At 45.9% G+C, this 16,462-nt stretch overlaps 1 protein-coding gene across 3 annotated transcripts; it reads left to right on the top strand.

The window, feature by feature from the left end:
• The first annotated feature begins 8,878 nt into the window (after window positions 1-8,878).
• On the top strand, window positions 8,879-14,084 carry Rnf183 (ring finger protein 183). Of its 3 annotated transcripts, none has more exons than XR_011368621.1 (2): window positions 8,879-8,984; window positions 10,890-11,230. XR_011368621.1 is itself a non-coding variant. In XM_070006023.1 (2 exons), exon 2 carries the CDS (start codon window positions 13,158-13,160, stop codon window positions 13,740-13,742), a length of 585 nt encoding a protein of 194 aa, XP_069862124.1. In that variant the 5' UTR covers window positions 8,901-8,984; window positions 13,120-13,157; the 3' UTR covers window positions 13,743-14,084. The 3 variants fall into 3 exon arrangements, 2 of the variants coding, with proteins under 2 accessions (XP_069862124.1, XP_069862133.1); XM_070006023.1 differs by lacking the exon at window positions 10,890-11,230 and adding an exon at window positions 13,120-14,084 and having other exon boundaries at window positions 8,901-8,984; XM_070006032.1 differs by lacking the exons at window positions 8,879-8,984; window positions 10,890-11,230 and adding exons at window positions 11,775-12,212; window positions 13,120-14,084.
• The last annotated feature ends 2,378 nt before the right edge of the window (window positions 14,085-16,462 follow it).

Raw genomic sequence — 16,462 nt, 5'->3', positions numbered from 1 at the left:
AACATCACTCTTACCTAAAAAACAAGACACAGGGGGATGGGTATTGGGGTCTGGCTCAAGAGCACTTGCCTGTGTAAAGCACTAGGTTCCATCTCCCTGCATCAAAACAACATTGTCTTCAAAAGAACACTCATTGCAGCTGAGCATGGTGACATAAACTTGTAATCCCAGCACTTGGGGAACTGAGACAAGAGGTTCTCTAGTTCCAGGTCAGCCTGATCTATAAGACCTCATTTAAAAAAAAATACTAGGCTAGCAGTGACACTGGTAATCCTAGCTATTGAGGTTGCAGAGATCAGAGGAACCCAGATCAAAACCAGCCTAGGCAAAATGTTCGAGACTCCATGGATAAATATAAAGCTAGGCAGTTGGCACCTGCGTATCATCTCAGCTATGTGAGAAATAAAAATAGGATCTGGGTCCATGCTGGCTTGGACATAAATGAAAAACCCTTTTAAAAAGTAATGAATGTGAAAAGGACTGGAGATGTCCTAAAGTAGTAGAGTTCCTGCCCAACAAGTACAAGGCCCTGATTTCAAATCGCAGCTATTTTTGTTGTTGTTGGTGGTGGTGGTGGTAGTGTGTGTGTGTGTGTGTGTGTGTGTGTGTGTGTGTGTGTGTGTGTGTAAAAGATAGGATGGTATCCAAACTTGGCCTCAAATTTTCAATCCTCCTGCTTCAGCCTCCTGAGTATAGATAGGAATTATAGGCATGTGCCACCACAGCTGGGCATGCAGATTTTTGAAACGAAGCTATATGATATGTTATCTACTACTCTCTACAACTGCAAAGCACAGGTAACAAAACATACAGCATTGTCACATTGTTGCTAAAAATGCATCCATCCAGTCAGGCACTGGTGGCTCACACCTGTAATCGTATCTACCCAGGAGGCTAAGATCTGAGGATTGTGGTTTGAAACCAGCCCAAGCTAAAAAGACCATGAGATTCTTAGCTCCATTAACCACCAAAAGGCCAGAAGTAGAGAATGTGGCTCAGCCGGTAGAGTGCCAGCCTTGAGCAAAATAGCTAAGGGACAGTGCCTAGGTCCTAGTTCAAGGCCTTGCACGCGCGCGCGCGCGCACACACACACACCATCAATTCATGGATTTATGCACTTAGAAATAAGAAAGGCCTCAAAAATATTGAGGAAGCTAGATAGGAGGTTCAGTTGAGCACAGGAGTTCAAGGCAACATAAATTGTTTCTAAAGAAAAGAAAATTTAAGCTGGTCATAATGGTTCATGCCTGTAATCCTAGTTATTCAGGAGGCTGCAATCAGGACAATCTCAGTTCTAGGCAAGACTGGGTAGAATTCATGAGACCTCATCTAAGTAGAAAATCTGGGTGTGGTGGCATGTACCTGTTAACCCAACTACAAAAGGAAGTGCAAATAGGAAGACCATGGTCTAGGCTGGCCCAGTCAAAAAGTGAGACCTTAAAACTAACCACAGCAAAAAGGACTAGATACGTGACAGAGCACCTGCCTAGCAAGTGCAAAGCCCTGAGTTCAAACCCTAGTACCACACACACAGAGACAAAAATAATCAGGTTCCACCTTCTACAAGCTTCCAGGGCATGGAAAAATGCAGTGAAGTTCCTTGTGAGTGTTCAGGAAGTATGACTTTATGGATGGGAAGCATGTGGTTGGCTTTATGTTTGAAAGGAGATCTAGATCTTATGGCTCCTGCAAATCTGAAGTTAATAAGGGCTGGAAAGAAGACTACATCAGGGTTTCTAACTTTATTCAAATAATATAACTTTAAGGAAAGTCAAATAACAAAAATAAACCCAGATCCACAATTTCCAAATTCCCACTCTGAAAAATTTGTATTCAATTTGGTGCCAAAACTTACCCCGATCTTTGGGACCTTTATTCTTTTTGGTGTCAACATTTATAATAAACTTCAGAATATTATCTGGGGGAATTGCATTGAGGGAAGTTACTTAATATAAGGTAAGCACATATGAACATTCTAGAATAGGAAAACACCTGAAGCACTTTGGCCATCCAGATTTTGCATAGGAGTTTGTGGTTTACAATGCAAATTCTCATGATGCATATGGCCAGGCAGGGCTACCCATTCTCACGCTGGGAGTCCCCTGAACCCCTCCAGGGTAAGGAATACAGGCCAGGAACACCTGTAAAATACCTAACTGTACAAGTAGTTTCTTGAGAAATGCCTGTGGACCTAGAGATGAACCTAATCAGTTTGAGTCACAGAGAATAGATTATAGATCTTTCTCTTAAATCAGTGCTCCTCATACCTCAGTGTGTCTGCCATTACCCAGGGACATTGTAAAATACAAATTCTGCTGTAGTGGGTCTGAGATGGATAATTATTTCCAGGTAATGCCAGTCCCCTGGGCTGTGGTAGTGGAGGGTAGCCCCTGCCCTTGGCTAGGACCCGCTCACATGGAACATCAGCTAACCAGAACTGTCTCCTTCATGTGTTTCCTCCCCAGCCTCCATTGCCCATCCCCCTGCCCACTTCTGCCTCTTCTTCCCGGATGGCCAGTGCCACCCAATCTCCACCTCCGCTGGTCTCATGACTCACTGCTTCCAGGGACTGCTTAGTGGAGCACTTTTCCAGCTGACTACCTTACCCCCCAAGCATAAACTGAATTAACTCTCAAATTCCTGAGATGCCTCCGCAGCTCTCCTGGTTATCTCTCCCAGGGAAAAAAAAATTCCACTGTTTGCAAAGCACTTATTAGCCCTGATCACTCACAGGTCCCTGGATGATGCTATTCCTGCTAGACAATTAGTGACCCGGGAAGGGCTCAGGCTTATTTTAAGTCTGTTTTCCTGCTTGCACTGCCCCAGCTGCTTTCTGGATTTGGGTTCTGGATTCTTTGGTTGCTGACTTAACTTCCTTTCGAAGGGAATTTTCATACGACAAAAGCAATACATCACAGGTTCATATACTACTTTAAAAAAAAGGAATACATATTAATTTGAAGTTGTAGAAAATACAGATAAGAAAGCAATGAAAATAGGAGTGGAGCCGGGCGCTGGTGGCTCACGCCTGTAATCCTAGCTACTCAGGAGGCTGAGATCTGAGGATCGCAGTTCAAAGCCAGCCCGGGCAGGAGAGACTGTGAGACTCCTATCTCCAATAAACCACCAGAAAAACGGAAGTGGCACTGTAGCTCAAGTGGTAGAGCGCTCGCCTTGAGCTGAAGAGCTGAGGGACAGCGCCCAGGCCCAGAGTTCAAGCCCCACAACCGACACACAAAAAAAAAAAAAAAGAAAGAAAAAAAGAAAATAGGAGTGGACATTCCCCCATAGGTAACCATAACTAATACCTTGTCTCATGGATTTTCAATCTTTATACATCAATTTTGCCTTGTCAAACCTGGTTAATATTATGTACACCAATTTGTGAACTGCTTCTCACTCACCCCCAATGTGTAGAAGTATATTTTGACTATTATTATGTCAATAAAAATTCTAGCAAATGAAGGCGGCATTAAGGTCCACCTTACCCCAGTCGGAATGGCTAGCATAGAGAAAACAACAAATGCTGGTGAGGAACAGGAAAAGAAAAGAAAGGAAGCCTTATACACTGTTGACAGGAATGTAAATTAGTGTAGCCACTATGGAAATTAATATGGAGTTTCCTCAGAAAATAGAACTGCCATATGATCATTCTATACCACTCACGGGTAGATGTCAGAAGGAACATAAGTCAACACACAATAGGGATTCCTGTACATCCATGTTCATAGCAGCCCTGAGCATAATAGCCAAGCTGTGGAATCAGCCTAGATGCACTACAACTTATGAAGTGTGGTAGGGATAATGAGAATGCAACAGAGGGGTGAACTTGCTCAAAGAACACTTGCACCTTTGGGGCCATCACAAGGGAACTCCCTCATACTATTAACATATACTATTTCAAAAATATATAAAAAGCCAGGTACCAGTGGTTCACACCTGCAATCCTAGCTATTAGGAGGCTGAGATCTGAGGATTGCAGTTTGCAGTTAGCCTAGGCAGGAAAGTCTGTGAGACTCTTATCTCCAATTAATGAGCAAAAAGTCAAAAGTGGAGCTATGGCTCACGCAGTAGAACACAAAAATTCAGGTATAGCTCTCAGGCCCTGAGTTCAAGACCCACAACCAGCACAAACATAAGTAGATAAATAAATTTTTTAATGTGACATATGTACACCATGGAATATTATTCACAATAAAGCAAACTGAAATTATATTATTCACAGGAAAATAGATGTAACTGGAGACCATCATGTTGAGTGACATAAGCCAAGCTCAGAAAGACATGTAACACATATTTTTACATACATACAAAATCTAGACCTTAAAAACTACATGATTTTAAGTTGAGGTCTAGTAGAAAGAACCAGTGAAAGGAGGGAGGGGGGAAGGAGAGAGTGGGGGAATGGATTTGATTGAAGTTATAATGAAATCCTCTATAACTTTTAAAGGGGAAGCAGGAAAGAGGGTTAAAAATGACTAAGATAGGGGCTCTGGAATGGCCCAAGTGGTAGAGCACTTGTCTTGAAAGCTATAGCCGGATGCCAATGGCTCATACCTGCAATCCTAAAGACTACAGACATGAGCCACAGTGCCTGACTCTATGCTAATACATTTTTTGAAAAATCTTTCACAACATCACTTGAAATGATTGTCTAGCTTTCTACTTAATTGATGGGCTTTCAGGTTGTTTTCCACCTGTGTGGTTAAAATAAAACTACAATGAACATCTTCACTCAGCCAAAAGATACCTTTTGTATACTTGTGGGGGGATTTAATTATTAAGCCAAAGTATATGAACTTCTTCATGGTTTTGCATGACTGTTGCTAAATCAGAAAGCATGACTTCCAGACTCTCAAATACAAACCAGCTCTTGGAACTGAAATGGTATTCCAAATCCCTGCTCACCTCAGTTAACTGGAGAACAGAGAATTCCAGACAGAGAGAAAACTGCAGACTACCCACCATCACCTCTGCCATCTGCTCAGAAAGAGCATAAAGAAAGAATTAAAAGTTTTTTTTTCTTAGATTAAAAAAAATTAACATCAATTAGATGTACAGAGGGGTTTCATTGTAGTATATCCATACACACATGAAGTACCTCACCAAACTCACCCCTGCCATCATTACCTCATCCCCCCCCCCCCTTCCTAAAACAACTTCATCAGCTGGGCGATGGTGGCTCACATCTATAATTCTAATTACTCAGGAAGCTGAGATCTGAGGATCGTGGTTGGAAGTCAGCCTGGGTGGGAAATCCATGTGATTCTTATCTCCAATTAACCACCTAAAAGCCAGAAGTGGCGCTGTGGCTCAAAGTGGTAGAGCACTAGCCTTGAACAAAAAAGCTCAGGGACAGCACCCAGGCCCTCAGTTCAAGCCTCACAACCAACAAAAACAAAACAAAACCCCCATCAGGTTTCATTATTCTATTTTCATACATGCATTTAAAGTTCTTCAGCCATACTTCCCCTCATTTACCCTCTCCATTGGCCCTTCCCCTCTCCTACTGATACCTGATTCCCAACAGAACGTCTTTTGTTTTCTTGTCATTTTTAATGTATATCAATCAATTGTACAAAGGAGTTTCACCCGTGACATTTTATATGTCATATGTTATAACTTAGCCAGATTAACTTCTTTTATGGCCCAACAAATGATGAAGGAAATATAGTCTGTGCATACTATGGAATATTACTCAATCATAAAGAAATATAAGATCATGTCACTTGCAGGAGAATGGGTGAAACCGGAGATTATCATGTTGAGTGAGAAAAGCCAAGCTCAGAAAGCCAGATCTCAAATGTTCTCACTCGTGTGGAATTTAGATTATAGAGGATTGTAACTGAGGGAGACAGGGAAGGAGAAGGATGGAGGAGGAGTGATTCTGGAATATAGTGTGTCTATGTATGTAGATGGAACTGTTGTATCATAGGAGTAAAGCAGATGGGAAAGAAAAGCAATAGAAATTTGCTTTATTCATCTAAAATGTCCCAACATCCACAATTTTACTTCACACAACTTGGCTAAACTGAGGTAAAAATGATTACTAAGGCTAGTCACCCATGGCTCATGCCTGAGTCATCTTAACTACTGAGGAGGCTGAGATCTGAGGATCTGGATTCAAAGCCAACCCAGGCAGAAAAATCTTCTGATCTCCAATGAACCAGCAAAAACCAGAAGCAGAGGTGTAGCTCGAGTGGTAGAGCTAAAAAGCTAAGGACAGTGACCTGGCCTCTGAGTTGAAGCTCCAATACCAGTTTGCATGCACACCTCCACCCCCACCCCCACCACAATTAATAAATGTAACAACTGCTGCATTCTTCCATTTAACATTTATATATTTAAAAATAAAGGATTAGATCATTAAGGGATTGGTTTAGTAATTTATGGTGCCGCCATTGAATGAAAGACAACCATTCCAAAACTGAGTAAACTAGGTGCTAGTACAGAATGCCAACTCTGCTACTTTACTGCTGGGAAGAACGAAAGGAGCAGAACTATCTGCATGAAGCACGTCTGGGGAAATGTGTGTGGATTTGGGTGTGCAGAAGACATCTCTGGAAAGGCAAAAACAAAACAAAACAAAAAACCTTAACTGAGTGGCTGGAAGAGTCTACTACAGAACCAAGCCTTTCATCAGCGTCATCTGGATAGCACATTACCTATTCAAAAATAAGGTAAAACTAAAACTTCAAATGGGTAACTAGGTCAGTTGGATTCACCGACCATCAGATACCTTAATTTATTTCTGTTCATTCAAATGTTGTAGATCAGTGAAGGAGTAAGAGGAATGTAAGTATAAGACGGATGCTGAGAGAGTAAATGGTTAAGCAATAAACTTAGGTAAAAAGATTCTTTCTAAATGTGAGTGGGAACAAAAAAATAGGTCACATGAACACACTTTTGGAAGATAGTGAGGCCAAGAACAATTGCAAGAACTATGCCGGTTCTCCTCTCTCTCTCTCTCTCTCTCTCTCTCTCTCTCTCTCTCTCTCTCTCTCTCTCTCTCTCTCTCTCTCTCTCTTTCTCTCCCTCCTCCTCCTTCTCCTCCTCCTCCTCCTCCTCCTTCTCCTCCTCCTCCCCCTCCCCCTCCACTTCCTCCTCCTCCTTTTTGAAACAGGTTTGCAGTATGCAGCCCAGCCTGGAACGTGCGGTCTTCTTCCCTCAGCCCTGCTTCCACCGAGTGCCAGGATTACAAGTGTGTGCCACTATGCCCAGCTGATCTTCTGCAGCTCCTTCTCTATTTTCTTGGAGCTGCCTCAACTTCTTCCTCCTCCCCAAGTGTACCTCTCAGGCATGCCAGTGGGGCTTTAGATCTCTCTCTCTCTCTCTCTCTCTCTCTCTCTCTCTCTCTCTCTCTCTCTCTCTCTCTCTCTCTCTCCCTCTCTCTCTTCTCTCCCTCTCCCTCTCCCCCCTCCCCCTTCTCCCTCCCTCTCTCTCTCTCTCTCTCTCTCTCTCTGACTCCCTCCTGCCTCTTTCCCCCTCCCTCCTTTCTGCCAGCCAGCCTGCCTATCTGTCTGTCTGACTTGATCTCTTCTGTCTCTAGTAGTACTGGAACTCAAACTCAGATCCTTGGGCTTGCTAGGTAGACATGCTACCACTCAACCCACACCCCCAGACCACATCTCATGTACGTGTATGTATACCCTTGTTATTGTTAGCAAGGAGACACAATGAAGAAACAGGATGCATAGAGTTCTGTACTATACTGTAGATGCTTGTGTCATTTCCCCATAATGGCTGCCCAGCCTCTGCTAAAGACAGTGCCTTTCAGCACATATACACAAAAATACATATGTCTTTTCAACAAACCTCAAAATTTCACCTTATCACATAAATACCTTCACTTTCACCTGGGTCAATGGGTTTCATTTTTTTGGTGCAGGAGGAGGGGGAGGGCGATGTATTTTCACAAAGTTAAGGACAGGGACACATGGATTCAAACACAATGGACCACATATGCCACTATAAGCTTCTCCGAACCAATGGAACTACGTATTGCACACATGGGAATTTAAATTCTTTTTGAAATTTCTTTGGATTAAAAAAAAATTTTTTTACCCTGCCTGGTCAAAATAACATGTAATAAATTTACAAGTAAGGTGAGACTATTGTGAGTACAGGTGCATTTCTTTTTTCATCTGGCTGATTGTGTTATAATAATAACAACTAGGTAACACTGTTTCTGCGTGGCATTCTCTGCCTTGCGATCTCTCTGTGTATTATCTCATTTATTCTATAGACTGAGTTGGTAAATCGTCCGCGATTTCATGTGGGGAAACTGAGGATGTGGAGAAGTGATGAAGTGGCTTATCTTGGTGGCTAGCAAGTAGCGTCTGATTCTTAGCAGTGTCTTGATCCTGACCTAGACTTCTGGCTTTGGTGGCCAATGTGTGTGTGGGGGGGGGAGGGTTCTCCCCGTTTCTCTTGTTTATGCCTACTTCACTGTCTGCTGTTACATTCTGTCTTCACTGTTAGATTCTTTGCATTTTGCCAGAACTCTGTGTTTGCACATCGGGGCCTCAGGACAGGAGAGCATCTGTGTTGACCTCAGCTTCCTGGGGTATCCGGGAGGCTATCCTGCCTTCCAGTCAAAGCCAGGCTGCCTTCTAGTCAAAGTCCAGGTGGTTGGCCTGGAACAGGTGAGGGATGTCCAGTGGACAGCCCCCCTGGAGCAGAGGCCAGCATGGCTGAATGAACTTCCTTCAGAGCAAAAGTGACTCACAGGTAAGACAAGAGACCAAAGAAAGCTTCCAGAGTTCCAGGTAGGCGCTGACAGTCCAAAAAAAAAAACAAAAAAAAAAAACCGAGAAGGAAGAGGGCAAGCTGCCAGGACTAGAGCGGGGAGCTCTATGCAAATGAAGTCCATCCCCAGGGGAGGGGCCAGTCCCCAGGGGTGGCTAAGGAGTCTGCACCAGCACTTGCTTGTGGGCTGTACTTGAGAAACTCGAGGAGGCCAAGAGGAGCCTCTGAGGAAGCAGGTAAGGAGCTGCAGAAGGTCATGGAGCCTGGGACCACAGGTCCTGAGCCCTGCGATGCACCATCACCCAGAGAGTGAACTCCAGGCTGTGAGGAAGCCTCCTGGGTCACTTTATTTTGGGGGGTGATCCTGGGGGTTGAACTCAGGGTCTTGTGTTTGCTAGGCAGGCACCTTACTGCTGAACCACAGCTCTGCCCCATTTGTGCATTAGTTATTTTGGAGCAAGGTGTCACTTTTTGCCTGGCCTAGCCTGGAACTTTGGTTCTCCTGATCGTAGCCTCCTATGTAGTGGGGTCACAGCTGCATCCCACTGTGCCTGCTTTTCATTGGTTGAGATGAGAGTCCTGCAAACTTTTTGTCTGTGCTGGCCTTGAACTAGAAAACTCTCTCAATCTCAACATCCTCAGTAGCTAGGATCACAGGCACAAGTCATAGTACTGGTTTCTTGGATCTGCTTTGAAGCCCTGCCACTCTTCAGCCCTGAGCCTTGGCTTCCCCATCTATCAACTGGTTGTAAAACACCATACACGTATTGTGTGTGTTCTGCTGGCTCATAAAAGAAGCAGACCTATGAAGTGAATCACCAGACTCTTTCACACAGAAAGTAAAAGTTTAGGCAAGTCAAGCCATTTGTTCAGATCGGTGGGAAAAAGAATCTGGGTTTGAAGCTTGCATGTTTTTACTCCCATTCTGCCCCTTTTCATGGGGGGGGGGAGGTGGGGATTGGAGCAAATCACATGACTTTATGCAAATGAAAAACAAATTGTCCAAGTCAATTGTGCACTACGGAGGGGTATTGTCATACAGATCCAAGCAAGGATGGGTCCCATTTGTGATCTGTGAAGTGTTGTCTGTGTGTCTCCTCCCCAGCCCTGCCATCTTGGGGTTGAAAACATTGGGGGGAGAGGGGAGGAATGTGAGGGGCATACAATTTGATGATGATTTGTTCTTAAACAAGGTGGTGATTGTGGGGTGATATTCAGGACTTACGGAAACTGAACTGTCCCATAAGGACTTGGGGGAGAGGAATCTGGGGTCATCCACAGTCAAGTGTCTCCTGAAGAAATACGCTAGTCTCTGACCAGCTGACCTGGAATAGCTGAGGGAACATAGCTGCTAGGACTCAGGCCCTGGCCACCTTCCTGACTCTTCAACAACCTTCTACAGTTTGGCCACAGAGCTCCGGAGAATGGAGGTCTGGCCTGCTGTCAAAAAGTTCTTTAAGGACAGAAAGACAAACTTAACTGGAGTAAAGTTAGAATTCAAGCCAAGCCCCCAGCCACAAACACTGTTGAAATTCTGTTATCTTTGCAGACCTTTTTCCATTGTGCATCTATTTATTTGTGTGTGTGTGTGAGTGTGTGCGCACGTGCATGCAGGCATTAAAGTATGTGTGTGAGAGGGAGTATATTGGGACTTGACTTCTGAGCCTGGGTGTTGTCTCTTAGATTTTTCACACAGGGCTGTTTGCTCTACTACTTGAGCCACAGCCCCACTTCTGGCTTTTTGCTGGTTACTTGGAGATAATAGTCTCATGGACTTTCCTGTCCAGCTTGGCTTCAAATCATGTTCCTCAGATTTCAGTCTCCCAATAAGCTAGATTGCAGGCATGAGCCATTGGCACTTGACCTGTGCACATATTCTTGAAAGAAGGATTATGTTGCAATATGGTTTAGTACTGTTTTTTTCCATTTCATGACATTATATCACAGACATATTTCCACAGTAATAATTAGTTTAAAGGCTGCACAATCTTTCACTCATACATCCGTTTGCAATAATGCCACCAACTGCCTTTTAGACCAAATCCTCTTCACCTGGGCTCTAAGGCTTCACTACATCTAGTCGTCTTTTCACTGAGGCACAGGGAAGTTAAGTAATTCAACTGGAATCCTTGTCCTCACAGGCACCTTCACATGAACCTATGACCAATTTTCCAAGATGTCTGCTCCTGCACCGCCAGCTGGTGGACTAATGCTCTGCCTTCGTGACTGTAGTGTGGAAGTAAACTGGGAACCCAAAGACGTAGAACCCAATGTGCCCAGGACTAGCTGACTCTGGCTAAATCTCCTCCTGTCTTTGCAAAAGGCAAAGATGGAGAAATAAGTTTTCATTTTTTTTCCTCCCCAGCAACTGAACTCTGCAAATAGTTTAGATGACCAATCAGAGCAACAGATAAAAGCCCATTGTTTTGGGTTGAAATGGGGAACCAACTGGACAGCTTTCCCTTCCCTCCCTCCTACCCATCCATTCACCTGTCCTCTTTAAGTTCCTAAGGTTGGCAGGATACTAGCTCTGGAACTGTAAGATCCCCACCATTGGCCATCTGTGTTCTAAGAACAGAGCAGAAGGCAGCAAAGTTTGCTCATTCTGGAGGGAGCTACTTAGGAGCATCCAAAGATCAGCAGGAAGCTGAGCACTGATGGTTCATGTCTGTAATCCTAGCTATTCAGGAGGTTGAGATCTGAGGACTGAGGTTCAAAGCCAGCGCTGGCAGATGACTCATCTCCACTTAACCAGAAAAATGCTGGAAGAGGTGTGGCTCAAATGGTACAGTGACAGCTTTGATGAAAAAACTGAGCAAGAGCATACGGTCCTGAGTTCAAGCTCCAGCATGGAGCTGGCGTGCACATGCGCATGCACACACCACTAAAGCAAGGGGACCAAGGGGCCTTGCTGACCCAGCTAGTAAGAGCGTTCAGATTGTGAAGCAGGTGAATCTCTTCAGATTGTGAAGCAGGTGAATTTCAGCAAGAGAAGTGCAGGACAAGTAGCCCCTTGGTACAAGAAGCAGGTTCCAGCCAAGTTTAGGAAAGAAATGAGGGTCTAGGAAAGAGAAGCCCAGAAGATGCACCTCCTTGATAAGCTGCAAAGAAGAAATTGCCGGCTCTACTTTTCCACGGTTGGGGATTTTAGGTTTGGAAAGAACTGCTCACAGACTTGGTTGCCCAACCTTGGTGTGTGTTTTGGGGAAACCCAGGTCCCCTATCTCCCAGCCAAACCTGGCCAACTTCCTTGGCCTTGGCTCCTACCAGGTGCGCTCTAGAGGCTTGCAGCCTGGGCCACCTGGCAGCTCCAGGTGCTGTGAGTGCGCTGCCATGGAGACAGCCCAGGGGCTGGTGGAGAGAAAGCCGTTTCCCAGAGCGTTGGGGATTCTGGAGAGGAAGAAAACAGAGCCTCAGGACCCGCAGGGTGCTCCACCAGCCCTACTCCAGCCACTGGAGCGCAGGTGGGGGTCCTGAAGCTTCCCCTCGACAAAGCAGCAGCGGGGAGGAGGAGCCAGCCAGGCGGACGACAGGCAAGAGGCACAGAGAGGCTGATCTGGGGACTTGGGCTGGGGAGTCTTGCTGAGGATTTCTGGACAAGGAGAAAGGCCAGTCAGTAGACCTGAGCATAAGGAAAGGGCTTGCCATTTGTCCTTAGAAGAGGAACACATCAGGCAGTTCACAAAGACCATCTCCGCCCTAGACAAGGGTTGAAAATGACAGGAGTTATCTTGTTTTCCAAACAAGACCTGAGTATGCCTTGTCCTCCTCTTCCTCCCTGGAGTCAGAGCCTTCCAGAGAAAACACTGGGAAACACAGGGAACATTTTTATCAGCCCCAAGCCTGGGGGCAGTTCCTTGCAATCTGATCTCCTTCCAGTGCTGCTGGAGGGGACACGCAGGCCCTTGCCGTGGGAGAGCTGTGGAACATCCAACCGAACTTGATGGTTGAGGAACTAAGCAATCCAGAAAAAAGAAAAAAAAGTAGTTATTTTGTGCTGATCCTGGGGCTTAAGCTCAGCCTCTGGGTGCTGTCCCTGAGCTTTTGTGCTCAAGGCTCTACCACTTGAGCCACAGCTCCACTTGTGGCTGTGTGTGTGTGTGTGTGTGTGTGTGTGTGTGTGTGTGTATGTGTGTGTGGTTAATTGGAGATAAGATTTTTATGGACTTTCCTGCCCAGGCTGGCTTCAAACTGCAAGCTTCAAACCTCAGCCTCCAGAGTAGCTAAGATTACAGGCGTGAGCCACTGGTGCTCAGCTAGGTACAAAATGCGTTTACCGATGTCTCTTCGCCTGTAAAATGAATAACATCCCTGGCACTGTGAAGGGACGGAGCATGATGGGTGTGTCTTTGCTTCTTTTTCCTGTGCCAGGCCGTCCCCTATGAGGCCACCGGGTGTGTTGTCTGAGGATGGCTGAACCACAGGGCCAGGAGCTGGCAGCCGAGTGCCCTGTCTGCTGGAATCCTTTCAACAACACGTTCCACACCCCCAAAGTGCTGGACTGCTGCCACTCTTTCTGCATTGAATGCCTGGCCCACCTCAGCCTGGTGACTCCTGCCCGACGCCGCTTGCTGTGTCCACTCTGTCGTCAGCCCACTGTGCTGGCCTTAGGACAGCCCGTCACCGACCTGCCCACGGACACGGCTATGTTGACCCTTCTCCACCTGGAGCCCCACCACATCATCCTGGAAGGCCGTCAGCTTTGTCTCAAGGACCAGCCCAAGAATCGCTACTTCCTGCGCCAGCCTCGGGTCTACACACTGGACTTAGGCCCTGAGCCTGGGAGCCAGATGGGGCCTCTCCAGGACATGGGCCCTGCCACCAGGCCTAGACCCCTCCCTCTGCCCCTCCCCAGTCATTACTCTCTGAGAGAGTGTTTCCGAAACCCTCAGTTCCGGATCTTCGCCTACCTGATGGCTGTCATCCTCAGTGTCACACTCTTGCTGATCTTCTCCATCTTTTGGAGCAAGCAGTTCCTTTGGGGTGTGGGGTGAGTGTGGTAGTCTCAGACAAAGAACCCCACCTTTCTCGGTTGCTGCTGGGGGGTAGGGGACTGCCGAGTCTCACTGGGCATTGTCATCCTTGTAGGATTGCTCATTTCACAACCCAGGGATCAGCGAGGCCCTACCATGAGAGGGGGAGCCCTCCAAGAGGGGTCATGGAGGGCAGAGAAGGGGTTCTATGGTGGCAAAGCCATACAACAAGTTGTGCCAAACGCTGGACAGTAGGACTCAGGAGCTCTGACTTGTCCCCATCACAAGTGGAATTTCTCAGTGGAGTGGCTTTGGACTTAGTTCATGTTGTGTGGTGTTGCTCATTGCATTAAAAACTGGCTAAAAAGATATTTGGAAAGAGAATGTTGATTCTGTGGTGCTTGTCTTGTTTTTCCAGCTTGCTTTTAGATATCTTTCCATCAGCCTCTGTTGAAATGGCCTGCATTAATGTATTGATTCTATACCCACTTATCGGGCAGATATAGAAGAGAGGAGACGGGCAGACGCAGGAGCTGCAGATGGCTATACATAGGGCAGGGAGAGTCTGCTCTTTCAGCAGGTTCTCTGACAAGATAACACCTTATCAACAGTGCTTGGAGTGTTAGTTCAGTCCTGGCAAAGGAAGCCAGGATTGATGGACTAGGAATCTGGGACTTGAGAATGAAGGTCTTTCTTCCTGGTAGGTACTGAGGCCTTGCTTAGACCCTGTACAGTAAAGGCAGTTCCCTTCCTACAAGTACTATATGTAACTCTGGGCTCAAGAGTAACAGAAATCCTGGCAGAGGCAAAGCTTTGGCTTTCATCCTAGCCATAGTGAGTGGGGACACCCTGGTTTTCATTTCACTGGCAATCCGGGAACTAAGCTCCTAGAGTTTAATGGATGGACTGTCTGCTGCTGGTGATAGCTTGCCACCATGCAGTGTTTATAACCCTGACTTCTGCATCTCTCATTTTAACTTTGCCTGGACTCTGAAAGAATCCCAAAGTAGTTAAAATACTATCACAATTAGGAAATGGCTTTTAAAATTTAGCCAATCAGCTGCCAGAGACCAGAACTTGAGTCAGTTTGCTCTAAGTAATGTTTTTAGTGGAACTACCTGGGAGTTCCTTAGAGGTCTTGTATGTATGCGTATGTTGATACTGATGCTTGAACTCAGTCAGGGCCAGGGCACTATTCCTTAGCTTTTTCTGCTGAAGGCTGCACTCTACAACTTGAGCCATAGCTCTTCTTCTGGTGGTTAATTGAAGAGCCTCAGGCCAACTTTGAATCATAATCCTCAGGCCTCAGCCCCCTGAGTTATGGGTGCCTAGCTTCCTCAGAGGTCTTATATTCATCCCAAACCAAGATGTATACTCTGACTTGGCAAAACCCAATTTTCTCCACTCCAATGTGAAGAAAAATTCTCCATTACGAAACTGGAAAGCGACCTATAAATCCTCCCAGGGACAGTACCTGTCTCCATTGGCACCATCAAAGCTAATTGTACTGAAGCTGGGCCTGGCTCCCCACTGAGTTCATTTCTCTCCGTCTTTGTGACAAGCCAGGAAATGACCTCACCATGTTTTCTGCACTCAAAGGGACGAGTGAAAGATGGAGAAGCGGGGGTGAGCCTGGGAAGGAGCGTTTGCTCCTGCAGTCAGGCCTACTACTCCAAGTAGGCATCACCTCCATTTTGAAGAAACCAGAGCCCCCCAAGTTCAACAACCAGGCCCAAGGATAGCAGCTAGGAAGTGGGAGAATCCTTTCTGTGAACCTAGATGGAGCTTATGTTTTTTTTGTCTGTCGTGGGGCTTGTACTCAGCCTGGGTGCTGTCCCTCAGCTCTTCAGCTCAAGGCAAGTGCTTTATCACTTGAACCACAGCGTCATTTCCAGTTTTCTGGTGGTTTATTGGAGATGAGTCTCACGGACTTTCCTGTCTGGGCTGGCTTTGAGCCACGATCCTCAGATCTCAGCCTCCTAAGTAGCTAAGATTATAGGCATGAGCAACTAGAGCCCAGCAAAGCTTATGTTCTTGCCGTGGTCAATAGGCTACCCAAATGAGACAGGTTTGAGTCATTTGGGATGGGGTTTAAGGACATATGTAGCATTAGTCTTTTATATTAGGTAGTCGTGACCTGTGAACAGTCCAGTCCTCTTGTGGAGCATTTGGAAATGAGCAAGGACCCTGGTACTCAGTGGAGGGGTGGGCATGTCTCTGTACGGTGTACAGGTCACAAGGTGTTATTTCATTCATGTGATTGATTCTTCATAGGGCTGCAAATACCTTGCATGATAGTTTTTCTAATGTTGTTTTGTTGGTTGGGAGGATTTGAATGCAGGGCCTGGGTGTTGTCCTTGAGCTTCTTTTGCTCAAGGCTAGTGCTCTACCACTTAAGACACAGCAACACTTCCAGCTTTTTCTTATTGGTAGGTCGTGGGGCTTGAACTTTGGGCCTGAGCGCTGTCCCTGAGCTCTTCAGCTCAAGGATAGCTCTCTACCACTTGAGCCATAGTGCCATTTCTGGTTTTCTGGTGGTTTATTGGAGACAAGAGTTTCATGGCTTTTCCTGCTTGGGCTGGCTTTGAACCACGATCTTCAGATCTCAGCCTCCTGAGTAGCTAGGATTACAGGAGTGAGCCAACGGTGCCTGGCTACTTCCAGCTTTTTGAGTAGTTTATTGGCAGTAAGTGTCTCAGACTTTTCTGCACACCTGGCTTCAAACTTCAGTCCTCAGATCT

Source organism: Dipodomys merriami, unplaced genomic scaffold, assembly GCF_024711535.1.
Source record: "Dipodomys merriami isolate MVZ:Mamm:240054 unplaced genomic scaffold, mDipMer1.0.p SCAF_11, whole genome shotgun sequence".
In the NCBI taxonomy this organism is placed as follows: domain Eukaryota; kingdom Metazoa; phylum Chordata; class Mammalia; order Rodentia; family Heteromyidae; genus Dipodomys; species Dipodomys merriami.
Note: the sequence above shows the minus strand (reverse complement) of the source record. Positions and strands in the feature narration are given on the sequence as shown.